Genomic DNA, 15394 nt, shown 5'->3' on the forward strand with positions numbered 1-15394 from the left:
GGAAGTGACGACATTGTTGGCGGAAATACGGCTGGCTTAGTTGCGCCGAGAAATGGCAGCGGCCAGTCTGGCCCATCTGTGTAGAAGAGTCTCAGCGGCTCTGAAGGCTTCCGGCTCGTTAATAACTCCCAAGGCCCCTGCTTGCACCGGGCAAGTGATGTGAGTAGTAGTTTGTCCACCGCTCCAACCTCAGATGTTGTTCGGTTTCTCAGATGCTGAGAACAGCCCAGGGGCCAGGCCGCCTGCGGGCAGAGCCAGCGCCCAGCTACCCGGCGGGTGACCTTGAGGAGAAGCCCACCTCCAGCTCTTCGGTCCTTCCGCAGACGTTTTATTGCTGCCTGTCTTGGACCAAGTTTCCTTGAATGAAACCTGGAGGTACAGAGCATCCTCTTGGGCTGGGTAGGCTGGGAGAAAGTTTGCTGAAGAGCTTTTTGCTCTGCACTGAATGCTGTGCCAGGTTTGGATGGATAGGGAAAAGAGGAGTCTTTATGTTTTCAGGTTCAGTTACAGATTATCGAGCAGAGATTAAATAATGAAAGAAGCCAAATCAACAAAAAGTTGCCCTGCAAGAGCGAGAAAGGAATATTCTGTAAATGGTGTTCATTATTTCGAGATGGAAAAATAACTTGCTTTCTGGATAGACCAAAAACATTTTTTTTTTTTTTACTTTAGGGTATATGACCATTAGCATTTGTCTGTAATGAATTGAATTTTGTAAATAAGCCATCTTTTTTTAAACAATGTAAGGCATCTGTAATTGAATGCAAAATTATCGAGCATCACTTATGTATTAGAGCATATTAGTTTACAGTACCCTCGGAGATAAGCAGTTTTTAATTTTGAAGAGATTGTAACATGATTAAAGTGGCATACTTGGATCAATTATCTTCTACTTTGCCATTCTTTTTCTTTACAAAGAAAAATCATAATTTTATCAACTTCTTTTATAAAGTTACTATTTGCTCATTACAGACACTGGGAAAATGGGGTAAAACATTTGAAGAAGAAACTATAAATCAACTACAGTTTGCAAACTCAGAGATGAACAAATTTCTATTCATTCTGAACTTTGCATAGTATAATTATGTATGGTTTTAAAATAAAGGTAGGATCATATTTGTATATGTGCTTTTTGTTTACTACCATTGTTTTCTAAATTTTTCTTAAAAAGTTTTCAAGTCATAAGTTGTTAGAGTAATACAAAGAATAACCATATATTTGTCCTCTTCATCTATGTTAACCAATCAGTAACAAAGCATTGTGTCACATTTTATCTCTTTATATGTACTTTTCATTCTGAACTATTTAAGGCATGTCAGATTTCAAACATGACATTTCAGCATATATTTTCTAAGAAAGAACAGTGTTCTTTTGCCAAAATACAGTGATCACATTCAGGAAACTTAATACACTAATATTATTATACTACTACTACTTTCTAGCATATGTTCCAAATTAAAATTGCCTGAGTAATTTCTCCTCCTCCTCCTCCCCCTCCTCCCCCTCCTCCGTCTCCTTCTTTTCCAGTACTGGGGATTGAACTCAGGGGAGTTCTACCTCCAAACTACACCTCCAGCCCTATTTTGTTCTTTATTTTGAAACAGGGTCTCCCTAAGTTGTGGAGGGCCTCACTAAGTTGCTAAGGCTGGCTGGAAACCTGCAATCTTTGTATCTCAGTACTGGAATTACAGTCTTGTGACAACCGCCTGGCCTTTTTTTAAATTTTCTTTTTGATTCAGAATTCAATGGAGGACTTTTTAGTCTCCATGTTTTTTTAGTCTCTTTTAAATCAGAACATTTTTTTTTTCTTTTTAAGATGACATTTTTAATAAGATAGCTTCTTTTTTTGCAGGTCTGGGGATGGAACCCAGGGGCATTCGACCTCTGAGCTACACCCCCTGCCCTATTTTTTTATTCTTTATTTTGAAACCGGGTCTTACTGAGTTGCAGAGGTCTGTCCGCGAACCGCAATCCTCTGGTCTCAGCCTCCCAAATGCTGGGATTACAAGCGTGCTTTTTAATAATCTTCTGATTGTTTCCTCATTACACTCTAATATTCTTGGTAGGAAAACAACACTTTTGATACCTTCACTAATTTTTTTATGTATTATTTCCCCAGGTCATTAAATATTCTTTAAAAATATAAATTTAAAATTACTGTATAATAGTTTGTCATGCAGATGCACAATAATTTTTAACCATTTTCTAGTTGCACATTTCTGTAATTATCAACTTTTTTTTGTGTGTGTGGTACTGGGGCTGGAACCCAGGGGTTTTCTGTCTTCGGGCTATACTCCCAGACCTATTTTATATTTTATTTAGGAAACAAGGTCTTGTGAGACCCTTTTTCAAAATATAAAATAGGTCTGGGAATGTAGCCTGGAGGTAGAAGGGCTTCCAGGAACCCCAGTACCACCAAAACAAAAAACAAAAAACAAAAAAAAACCCTCTAGAAGTGGAGTTATTGAATTAAAAGGAGAAAGCATTTTGGGTCCTTGATAGAAGTGATAAAATTGACCTTCAGAATGTTTTTTATCTACTGACAGACTCACTTGCTACGGTAAGGAAGGACTCATAGGATACCAACCTATACAATTAAGTGTTAAAAATACTACCTAAAGCATCTTAAAAGTTTGCTATTCCTGTTGCAGAAATCTTAAGTTTTTTAACATTGTTGTGGGAAAATGATTTCATGTATTGCTTATAAAATACAAATGGTACAAAATTTTAATCACTTGTTTATATGTGTTCAGTTGCAGGTTTTCCCTTAGTATATTGCTTAAGAATGCACCAAATGTCACATCTTCTAACCAGTGTAGATTATTTCATGCCACATTGTCAAGGAAAGGACTGGAAGAGTTTTTTGATGACCCAAAAAATTGGGGGGAAGAAAAAGTGAAATCTGGTGAGATATTTGGATTCATCATTATTAAGTATATTTATTGAACCCTCTTATCATTCCAGGATAATTTATCTAGCTTAGGAATTATTTGTTCCCTTTTTCTTAAAATTTCTTTTGGGCCTGTCTCCTAGAGAAAATTAAAAGATCATCAAACTAATAGATTTAATTGTTTCTTAACAGAATGGCAAAAGGCTTAGAAGAGGACTAGGATGAAAGTATTAACTAAAATGGAGTTTAGGGGTTTTTTTTAGATTCTGTATTTTAGTCATAATTAAAAATTAATTTGTTTTGTTTTGTTTTATGCGGGTCTGGAGATGGAACCCAGGGGCATTCGACCTCCAAGCTACACCCCCTGCCCTATTTTTTATTCTTTATTTTGAGACAGGGTCTCACTAAATTGTGGAGGGCCTCACTAAATAGCTGAGGCTGTCCACGAACTGTGATCCCCCAATATCAGCCTACCGAATGCTGGGATTACAAATGTGTGCCACCATGCTGGGCAAAAGTTAATTTGTACTGACATAAAATATTTTGACATTAGGATGTGAGATACTAATCCTAACAATTTTTGAGTGCTATTGCCAGTCATATTACTAGTATTTTAATATTTTCTAATTATATTTAATCATATGGTACATATTGTATGACAAATGCCATTTTATTTTATAGATAAGGAAATATGCTTAGAGAGGTTAAGTAATTTGTCAGGGGTACAGTGTTAGAAACATTATTTTTATTTATTTATTTATTTATTTTTTGTGGATCTGGGGATTGAACTCATGGGCATTCGACCTCTGAGCTACACCCCCTGGCCTATTTTTTATTCTTTATTTTGAAACAGGGTCTCACTGAGTTGCAAAAGCCTTGCTAAGTAGTTGAGGCTGTCCACGAACAGCGATCCTACAGTCTCAGCCTCCTGAATGCTGGGATTACAAGCATGTGCCACCATGCCTGGCTTCTTCTTCTTCTTCTTCTTCTTATTATTATTATTATTATTATTATCATTATTATTAATGCTATGGTACTAGGGATTGAACTCAGGGGTATTCTACCTCCAACCTGCACCCCCAGTCTCTTTTGTTTTTTGCATCAGGGTCTCGCCAAGTTACTGAGGTTGTTCTTGAATCTGAGATCCTCCTGTCTCAGTCTCTCAAGCTCTAGGATCACAGACCTGCACCACTGCATCCAGCTAGAAACATTATTCTTATATTATGAATGTTTCATCAAAATAGGAGCTGCATGGACCTGTCAGCAGTTAAGGAACAAAAGTAATGAAGATTTACATAAACTTTGGTAAGTGTACTAAGTACATTACTATGTAGGTGTTTGAAGCAGTTACAGTAAAATAGTGACTTAGAATCTTTGTATCTTCTGTAAGAAATTGTGTAAAGTGATTTGTCTTATAGTACTATGGATGACATATATGATATAGAAGATTTTGTGAGATTTTATAAATATAAATTATATTAAGAAAAATGTATCATATTTCTCAAGTAATTAAGGTTTAGAAATTTTACTGAAACTGCTACTAGTCATACATACTAATACCGTTATATTAGTACTTTCAGTAAACTAAATGAAATAGGGAATAGTTGGTCTCATTTTGGCTTTCATGGTCTTTCTTGGCACCATTAAGAACTGGAAAGGGGCCAGGCGTGGTGGTGCACGCTTGTAATCCCCGCACCTGGGAGGCAGAGACAGGAGGATCACACAGGTTCGAAGCCTGCAGCACTGGCTTAAGAGACCCTGTTTCCAAATTTAAAAAAAAAGTATAAAATAGGTCTGGGAGTATAGCCCAGAGGTAGAAGGGCTTCCAGGAACCCCAGTACCACCAAAAAAAAAAAAGAAAAAAAAAGAAATCACAGCAACCACAAAATAGCATCATAGGTTTTTTGTTCTTTGATATAGGTATGTCCTACTGAAGGAAAGAAACATGCTTCTCACTCTCGAGCAGGAAGCCAAGCGGCAAAGATTGCCAATGCCAAGTCCAGAGCGGTTGGAAAAGGTAAGGTTTGCTGGAGGCTAGAAGCTTCATGGAGTGAGTACAGGGTTCCTGTATTCTTCTTCAATAGATTTATTTTTTCCATTTCTGTTTGATTGTTAGAAAATTGACAAGAGTTGTGCAAACGTCATAGCTATCTAATTTTGGAACATTTTGCCACTCCACAAAGAAATTTCCTACCCATCTCCAGTATCCTCATTCTTATCTGCAACCCAGAACATGCACGTGGATGTTTATTTTAATTTCTCTTGAGTAGATAACTAAGAGGGAAATTGCTGGGTCATATGGCAAGCCTACATTATAGGATACAACCAAACTTTTTTTCCAAAGTGGCTGCATAGTGATAGAGTACATGCCTAGCATGGCTAAGGCCCTGTGTTCGATTCCAAGCACCTTAAAAAAAAAAGAAAAATAAAGAAGTTATGCCACTTTATATTTCTCTTGTTTGGCTATTTTCTCACCGACTACATCAGTCTTTAGTGTTTTATTTGTTTTTGTTTTTGTTTTTTTACTGTGGTAAAAAGCATTAACACAACTGGGTGTCATAGCACATGCTTGTAATCCCAGCATTTGGGAGGCACAATCCTTAGGATTGTAGTTCATGGACAGCCTCAGCTACTTAGTAAGGCGCTTTGCAACTCCGTGAGACACTGTTTCAAAAATAAAAAGACCAAAGCGGGCATGGTGGTGCACACTTGTAATCCCAGTGCTTGGGAGGATGAGACAGGAAGATCACACGGGTTCAAAGCCAGCCTCAGCTACTTAGTGAGGCTCTCAGCAACCTGGTGAGACCCTGTTTCTAAGTAAAATATTAAAAAATAGGTCTAGGAGAATAGCCCGGAGGTAGAAAGCCCCTGGGTTCCATCCACAGTACCACCAAAATAAATAAATATAAAAATATAAAAAGAAAAAGAAAAAGAAAATAATAAAATTTACCAATTTTACCATTTTTAAGTGCATATTTCCATAGTGTTAAGTATATTCACACAGTTGTGAAATATCAGGGTTTCTTTAAGTTATATATTCTTTGTCATTAGAAGAACAGTTCTATACGTTCCTGTTCTTACTCCCAAAGGTGAACAGTCTTAGGTGTTTCTTACTAATCAACTTCAGAATTGTAGAAGTGTGTCTGATGATGATGATGATGATGATGATGATGATGATGATGATGATGATTTAGTGGTATTGGAGATGGAACCCAGGGGCATTTTACCTCTATGTTTTATTCTTTATTTTGAAAAAGGGCCTTAGAAGTAGCTGAGGCTATATGTGAACCATGATCCTTTGGTGTCAGCCTCCCAAATGCTGGGATTACGAGCATGCGCCACCATGCTCAGCTGTGTCTTAATTATTTTCATTTACACAAATTTGAATATGCTTTATATATATCTTCTAAAACCAGCATTTTTCACCTACCTCTGGACTTCATGCCACATCAGTATTTATAGACCCACCTTTTGTTTTTCATGTTTAAGGTATATTTTCCATGTAAAAATTTTGTTTTCATTTAGATTATTGGGTTTTTTTTTTTCCCCCTAGATTGCTTTTGAAGTCAAATATTACTGGTTTCTTTTTTGTGTCATAGTAAGTAGTTGGTGAAAAAACAGATCTCAATTTTTTTTTTTTTTTTTGGTACTGAGGATGGAACCCAGGGGCTTTCTACCTCCAAGCTATACCCCTAGCCCTGCTTTTTTTTTTTTTATCTTTTTAATTTAATTTATTTATTTATTTATTTATTTATTTATTTATTTATTTATTGGTGGTATTGGGGTTCCTGGAAACCCTTCTACCTCTGGGCTACACTCCCAGACACCTATTTTTTTTATATTTTTATTTGGAAACAGGGTCTCTTAAGCCAGTGCAGCTGGCTTCAAACCTGCATGATCCTCCTGTCTCCGCCTCCCAAGCGCGGGCTTCTGCCACCACGTCCGGCCATAGTCTTTTAATTTTAAATCGGGGTCTCACTGAGTTGGGGTTCACTAAGTAGCTGAGGCTGTCCGTGAACTGCGATCCTATGGTCTCAGCCTACCGAATGCTGGGATTACAAGCATGTGCCACCACGCCTACCCAGATCTCAATTTTTATAACTATTCCCACTGCGAATCTTATTAGCACTTTCAGTTTCCTTTTCTCACACAACTTACAACCATTCTTGCCACACTGCCTTTAAAAGGGCATTGTTGAGCCGGGCATGATGGCTCCCGCTTGTAATCCCAGCATTTGGGAGGCTGAGACAGGAGGTTCGCTCAGGTTCAAAGCCAGCCTCAGCTACTTAGTGAGGTCCTTTGCAACTCAGTGAGACCCTGTTTCAAAATAAAGAATAAAAAATAGGGCTGGGGGTATAGCTCAAAGGTAGAATGCCCCTGGGTCTCATCCCCAGTAATGCAATAAAAAGGCGGGCGGGAGGGCAGTGTGGAAAAAGTCAAAGTATAGAATAAAACCTCAATTACTTACCCTACTTATGAAGAAAATTATTTTGGCATTGTGAAAGTTGAGTTACATAATATCTTTGTTTTATTTTTTAACTTTTAATATAGTATTATACTTATAGAAGTTACTTAAACAGTACAAATAATTTGCATGTGCCATTTACCCAGCTTCCACATGTGAATATTTCCATATTTGTGGTATACTTCTCTGCCCCTCCATCTTTTCACAAACTATTTTTTTGCTCAGCTGTTTGAGAGTAAGTGTATATATGTTGTCTCTTTCTGAAAACTTAATTACATGTTTCCAAAACGACAATAACATTCTCTTGTATATCATTGTAATTCTAAATCAGGAAATTAATATTGTTATAGTTGTATAATCTAAATAATCTATAGATCTTACTCAGCTTTTATCAATTATCCCAACAACATCCTTTATAATAAGCAAAAACATATTCTGGATCATTTGCTTTCAAATTGGATGTCTTTTTAGTCTCTTAATCTGGAGTCTCAGTCTTTCTTTGTGTTTCATGACATTGACATGTATAGGCCTGTCTGATGTCTCTCATAAGATTGCCAGGAATATCATGGATGTGATACTGTTTTCATCATAGTGCATGAGATCTGGAGGCATAGAATGTTAATTTCTTCGGTTCCTGATGAAGCTGGTGTTACTAAGTGTTAGATTTACTCTCTGTTAGGTGTTACTGTTAGGTTTCTCTATGTAGTTACTTTGTATCTTCATATCTTATAGAAAAATAACTTGAGACCATGTAAATATTCTGTAAGTCCTCAACTTTCACTCAATCATCACTTTGATGAGTGTGTGCGTGTGTGTTTGCGTGTGTGTGTGTGTGTGTGTGTGTGTGTGTTAATAGGGTGGAACCCAGGTGCTTTTCTACCTTGGCTACACTCCCAGACCTGTTTTATACTTTATTTGGAAACAGGGTCTCACTAAGTTGCTGAGAGCCTCACTAAGTAGCTGAGGCTGGCTTCAAACCTGCGTGATCTTCCTGTCTCAGCCTCCCAAGCGCTGGGATTATAAGTGTGCATCACCACGCCTAGCTCATTAATGGTTTTTATCTGAATCAGTTATTATTTGAAATCCCATTATTTGAAAGCCCTATTTTTTATTTATTTATTTTGTAGTACTGGGGATGGAACTCCCAGGGGCATTGTACTTCTGAGCTACACCTCCCACCCTATTTTTTAGTGTTTTTATTTTTGAAACCAGGTCTCACCAAATTGCAAAGGACCTCACTAAGTAGCTGAGGCTGTCTAGAAATTGCGGTCCTCCAGTCTCCGCCTTCCAAATGCTGGGATTACAAGTTTGTGCCACCATGTCTGGCTGTTGATTAAAGTTTGAAATCGCATGAGTTATATTTCAAAAGGAATCTGTACACATATATCCCAATCAAAACAAAACTAATATATGGAAATTAATCTAAATGGATTTTATTTAAATGAAACTAAGATTTTTAAAAATTAAGAAAGTGATAGTGTAGACATTAATGTAAATATATTTGGGCCAGAAAAGTTTTAGGAGTACTTGTCAGTGTTTTTTTTTTTCCATAAACATTTTAAAAATGTTTGACTAATAAAAGTTACATATATTTAAAGTATACAACATGATTTGATTGTGTACTGATTATTTGACAGTGGTTCCTTGGTAAAAGTTTTCGCCATAGATTTGCTATGGCCTAAATCTTTATATGTGTTCTGTTTGGGATCTTATTGTAGGTGATTACTGAAATTGAATCTTTTTTTTTTTTCTTCCTCAGGTAGTTGATTCGATGGATGCATTAGATAAAGTTGTCCAGGAAAGAGAAGATGCACTAAGGCTTCTTCAGACCGGTCAGGAAAATGCCAGACCTGGTGCATGGAGAAGAGATATCTTTGGAAGAATCATTTGGTATGTAGATTACAGTGTGACTCAGAATTCTGAGAATGAAGATCCCATGCCTCATTCCCCTGCTAAAAATCTTTTCATAAAATTCTCACCTTATGACATATCAAAGAAGTATCTTATGTAAGAATAGGTCTTAAGCCCTTTTGGAACATCGGGATGAATGAAGGGTACTTTATCTGGTAAAACCAATACCAGATTCAGTTATTATATATAGGGTTTTTTGTTTTGGGGGGTTTTATTTTTGCAGGTCTGGGGATGGAACCCAGGGCCATTTGACCTCTGAGCTACACCCCCTGCCCTATTTTTTATTCTTTATTTTGAAACCTGGTCTCACTGAGTTGCAGAGGGCCTCACTAAGTAGCTGAGGCTGTCTGCGAACCGCGATCCTCTGGTCTCAGCCTCCGAAATGCGGGATTACAAGCGTGGACCACTACGCCCAGCTTGGTTTTTTTTTTTTTTTTTTTTTTAATAACAGTGGTTCTTACTCTACATGAATCATGAATCATAGGACCTTTTGAAAGTTATGGATCCTTACTCCAGCAAAATGCACCTGAATACATAAAATTTCAAAAGGTTATAAGATGGGAAAAGTGGTACGCACTTGTAATCCTAGTACTTGGGAGGCTGAGACAAGAGGATCGCAGATTTGTGGCTAGCCACAACTACTTAGGCCCTCTGCAATTTAGTGAGACCCTGTTTCAAAATAAAGGATAAAAAAATTGGGCTGTGGGTGTAGCCCAGAGGTAGAAATGTCCCTGGGTTGCATCCCCAGTACTGCAGGAAAATAAAGTTTATAAGACTCTTGAAGCTAATTTTAAAACACACCCATACCTTCTTCACCTATTAAGAACCTGGAACTATTTTTAAAAGTTCCCGAGGAATAAGGTTTTTAAAACTAAAACATAGTTTTGTTTTAGTTTGCTTTTGTTGCATAGGATAAACCCTGCACCAAATTATGAAAAAGTTTATTATGCCTTCTTGTCTCTGCTATATATAGCATCTTGTACTTTGGGTAAGGAGGCCCAGGGAAATAAATATTTACATTTAGGGTGAGCAGCCAAAACAAACATTTCTTAGCATTTAAAGACCTTCCTTGTACTCTATTTTTTTTTTTTTTTTTTTTGGTGGTACTGGGGATGGAACCTTTCTACCTCTGGGCTACACTCCCAGACCTATTTTATATAAATTTTTTTGTTTTTTGGGTGGTACTGGGGTTCCTGGAAACCGTTTTACCTCCAGGCTACACTTCCAGACCCATTTTTAAATATTTTTTTAAATTTGGAAACTGGGTGTCAAGCCAGCGAGGCTGGCTTTGAACCTGTGCGATCCTCCTGTCTTTGCCTCCCAAGCATGCGCCACCATGCCTGGCCCTATTTTTATGTTTTTTTATTTGGAAACAGGGTCTCCTAAGCCAGCAAGGCTGGCTTCAAACCTGCGTGATCCTCCTGTCTCTGCCTCCCAAGCCACGGGGATTATAAGTGTGGACCACCATGCCTGGCTTTCCTTGTACTCTTGAAATTACACCACATAATAAATAGCACATACTCATTTGATAAGTTTATAGTAATGGGACTGCTGGAGCCAAATTAGCAGAGTAACTGTGTTGTCAATAACCATCTAATCCAACACAGGGAAGAGAGAAATTGTGAAAACATCTCACTAAAAACTCCCAAGGAGCTGTACATGGTGGCCACATGCCTGTATTTCAGTACTTGGTAGATTGAGAAAGGAGGATCGATTTCCAAGGCCAGCTCTGGCAACTTAGCCAGACCCTGCTTCAAAGTAAAAAATAAAAGAAGTCTAGAGGTGTAGCATAGAGTTGTAGAGCACCCCTAAATTCATCCCTCACTACCAAAACTTTATAGGACTGGGAGTGTATGTAGCTCACTTATGTACCAGGGACAAGGTCTTTGGTTCAGTCTCCAGTACTACAAAACAAAACAACAAAACTTTTTTACTTTGTACTGATTTTTATTAGGATTAATTCATTTGAGATAAAAAGTAGAAAATTAGGAAAGTGAAAATTGTATTAAATTTTTTCTTTTTCCTTTTTTGGAAAGTCATTTTTTATTTTGAAACAGGGTCTTGCTAAATTGCTCAGATTCTCCTCGAACCTGCAGGCCTCCTTTCCCAACCTCCCAAGTATCAGGATTATAGATATGCAGCACCATACCTGGCTATATGTTTTCTACAAGACAGTAACTTTTGTTTTCTTGACAGGCACAAGTTTAAGCAATGGCCTATACCTTGGCATCTAAATAAAAGATACAATAGGAAAAAATTCTTTGCATTGCCTTATGTGGATCACTTTCTCAGGTGAGCACAAATACTCTTAGAAATTAAACACCTTTATGTAAGATGATGTATGCTAAGCATTCTTTATTATATAAGTAGTAATGTTTGTGGTGGAAAAAAATAAGATTAAGTTGAAAAAGAAGAAAATCAAACTCGAATATTACCTTCCAGAAATAGCCACTGTGACAATACAGTGTATATCCTTTCAAAAGTTTGCCTTTCTGTTCATCTATTTGTGTGTAAATAAATGGAAAAATGCTAATATTAAAATGAAAATCCAAATTTGTTGCATAGGATATGAGTTCATGTTAATACAGAGCTAATGGAAAATTCATGCTATCCAGAAGATCTTCACTTATTTCCCATAGTAAATTTCTCCTATGGTAAATTTACCACTGAGTAGGGAGAATAGAGGGCATATGGTATGTTAGTGAGGCAGTACCAAGAATCACCATCTGATAATTATAAAAACTAAAGATTTTTTTTAAAAAGAGCTATTTAATATACTGGATCCATATCTGAAAGCAGACAGAAGCCAGAAAAGAGTTTAATTCCCAAAACTGCAGTTAGAAAGGAAAAGAATTACAAATTTGTGGTTTCCTACTACTATTCACTGTACATACAAAATGATGGGGTTGGGGAACTACAGGGTTCCTGAATACTGGTGCTAGAAATCAGAATTCAAAGCTGGGAGAGCAGCTGAAAACTGAAAAGGAAACCACCTTTATACTACTTCGTTTTTATTCTGTGTATGTGATACTAGGGATGGAACCCAGGGACATTCTACCTCTCAATTACACCCCCAGTACTATTTTTTGTTCTTTATTTTGAAACAGGATTTCACTAAGTTGTGGAGGGCCTCACTACAAGCATGTGCCACCACACTTGGCTTCACAGCTTCATTTTTTACATTCTACTTTTAGCAAGGCTTCTTCAAAGACTGATTTTTTTTCTCCCCCAGAAGTTTGCTTTTATACAAAAATATAAACAATTAAAATAATTTTAAGTCAGATGTGGTGGCATAGACTCAGCTACTCAGAAGGCAGAATGAAGCAGGATTTCTTGAGCCCAGGAGTTCAAGGCCATCCTGGGCAACAAAATGAGTTCCTGTCTCTTTAAAAAAAAAAAAAAAATTGCTATGTGCCTATGTCCCACACCTGAAATCCTAGCTACTTGGGAAGCTGAGGCAGGATTGGTAGTTCTAGGCCAGCCTGAGCAATTTAGCAAGTCTCAAAATAAAAGTGTTTGTTTGTACTGGGGATTGAATCCTGGGAGTTCCACCTCTGAGATATGCCCCCAGCCCCTTTTATTTTTTGTTTGCTTATTTTTGCGGTACTGGAGATTGAACAAAGGGGCATTCTACCTCCAAGCTATACCTTCTGCCCTATTTTTTATACTTTATTTTTAAACAGGGACTTACTAAGTTGTACAGGGCCTCACAAGTTGCTGAGGCTGTCCCTGAACATGTGATCCAGTCTTAGCCTCTCGAGTACTGGTATTATAAGCATGTCACCATGCAGGGCTTGTCTTTCCATTCAACTTGGAGAGTGAACATAACTCCTTTTTCATCATCACTGATGAAATACTTAATACTTCCTAAAAAACATCTCCAGAATGTCCTAACTTCTGTTATCTGCCCTAGTACAGTCCTTTATTAGATTGAATTCTGAAAGTCTTCCATGCAAATATTGATTCCTAGCTGAGCGTTGTGGTGCACGCTTGTAATCCCAGTACTTGGGAAGCTGAGACAGGAGGATCACAGGTTCGTAGCCAGCCTCAGCTACTTGGTGAGGCCCTCTGCAACTTAGTGAGACCCAGTTTCAAAATAAAAAATAGGGTTGGAGGTGGAGCTCGGAGGTTCAATCCCCAGTATACCCTACCCCTTCCCACACACACAAATTTGCTTCTGGCTCATTTTCCTAAAGTTTTATCACATCAGTGCTTCATACAGTAACTTCTACAGGATAGAAGCTAGACCCTCTCCCACCATTAGTTTTAGGTCCCACAATTTAGTTTTAGGTACTTTCCTTCATCAGAGTCAAATCATATGCCTTGTTTCCAAATTCACATTTAAGAACTAGTTCAGCTGCTAAGCAATTAAATGTAACAGCATTTTTCCCCTCCATTTCTCTATGTCAGTTGTGCTTTTGATCCTTTTGTTTTCCCTTAAGAATATAACTGAATATAACTTTTAATATATGAAGGGTTATAAACCCAGTATCACTTTTACAATTATATACGTATTCTGATTTCATTTTTAACCCTATTTTAGTCTTGCCTTCAAAGAATGTAGCATAATCTTCAAAATGTTAATAGCAAGAATTTCTTTCCAATGGTATTTTTTTTTTTTCTTTTGCGGGTCTGGAGATAGAACCCAGAGGCATTCAACCTCCGAGCTACATCCCCTGCCCTGTTTTTTATTCTTTATTTTGAAACAGGGTCTCACCAAGTTGCAGAAGGCCTCACTAAGTAGTAGCTGAGGCTGTCTGTGATCCTCCAGTCTTAGCCTCCCAAATGCTGGGATTACAAGCGTGTGCCACCATGCCTGGCCAAGAGCTTATTTTTTATAAATGGCTAAAATCTAGTTGGATCAAACTGATGAGTAGAATGGGTAATTTTGACTGTTTGGATCTTAAATTTTTCCATATATATTTTGGTCTTCACCCAGAATAGCTTATCTCAAATTTCTATAAAACCCCAAAGCACTACCCTGTTGTATTCAGTCTATTTCTTAATTGTAGTTATATTTTATACAAACATATACCTAATAACCAGTAAGATATACTGTAAAGTATCAATATATTTACTGTAGGTTTGGCACCCATGAATTTATTATTTCAATTTTGACAATTCCCGAGTGACCCTAGAGGTCACTGTAATTTAGCTGAGGCAAAAGAGCTTCATGCCCTGGGAAGCTAATGTGGAAACAGATTCCTTTAGAGAATGCTAAGTCTCACTAGTGCCTAAGTATCATGTTTTAGCATAACTTTATTTTGCCTGTAGGAAAGATAAGTTAGGGTGAGTGCTATTTGATAATAGAAAATTCCTTTAAGTCTCAGGATGTGAAAAATCCAGTGTACTCAATAAAATTGTTTTTAAAATAAGGGAGAAAGGTAGCTTTATTCATTTTAGGATTGAACTTCAGACCCAGTCTGTCTGGTTTACAAGATCTGGATGTTCTGACCAGTCAGAAAATAGGAAGGAAGCCAGGTGTGGTGGCGCACACTTGTGATTCTAGTACTTGGGAGACTGAGATAGGACAATCACCGGTTTGCTGCCAGCCTCAGCTACTTAGGCCCTCCTCATCTTAGTGAGACCCTGTTTCAAATAAAGAATAAAAAGTAGGTCTAGGGGTGTTGCTCGGAGGTAGAATGCCCCTGGGTTCAATCCCCAGTATCAAAAAAAAAAAAAAAAAAAAAAAAAAGGAGGAGAGTTGAATAAAAAGAAGGAAAAAGAGTTACAAAGGTACTTTTGACTTACAGTGATTATTGTTAAAGTTGAATTCAGAGATTGGTAAGATTTAAGATTTTTGTGGAAATGATTTGGATGTATTTTGATAGAATTGAGTAACAGAAATAGTTTTGGACAAATTGCTGTTATGGTTTTATTATTCTAGGCTGAGACTTGAGAAACAAGCCCGCATCAATGCAAGAAAGAAAAGTTTAGAGAAAAAGAAAGAAAAGATTCTTCAGGAGAAGTTTCCACATCTTTCTCAAGCCCAGAAGTCAAGTTCTGTCTAAGATATGAACTGTTAATTTACCATTTGTATTTCTTGCATAATAGTCTATATACAAAAGTAAATATACATTAAGTGGTTTATTAAAAATTGTTTTTTGATTACATGACTTATCAGTTCT

The 15394-nt window shown here is 37.3% G+C and overlaps 1 protein-coding gene across 2 annotated transcripts; it reads left to right on the plus strand.

The window, feature by feature from the left end:
• Positions 1-52: 52 nt before the first annotated feature.
• MRPL47 (mitochondrial ribosomal protein L47) lies at positions 53-15277 on the plus strand (the record flags this gene model as incomplete). 2 transcript variants are annotated; one of them, XM_080695916.1, is made up of 7 exons in its annotated part: positions 53-159; positions 2754-2905; positions 4135-4195; positions 4811-4907; positions 9115-9245; positions 11463-11558; positions 15154-15277. In XM_080695916.1, the coding sequence occupies 7 exons, from the start codon at positions 53-55 to the stop codon at positions 15275-15277; spliced, it is 768 nt and encodes a 255-aa protein (XP_080552042.1). The 2 variants fall into 2 exon arrangements, with proteins under 2 accessions (XP_080552042.1, XP_080552043.1); XM_080695917.1 differs by having other exon boundaries at positions 2760-2905.
• Positions 15278-15394: the final 117 nt, after the last annotated feature.

The sequence above is a fragment of the Muscardinus avellanarius genome (assembly GCF_963383645.1).
Source record: "Muscardinus avellanarius genome assembly, chromosome: 5".
NCBI classification, from domain to species: domain Eukaryota; kingdom Metazoa; phylum Chordata; class Mammalia; order Rodentia; family Gliridae; genus Muscardinus; species Muscardinus avellanarius.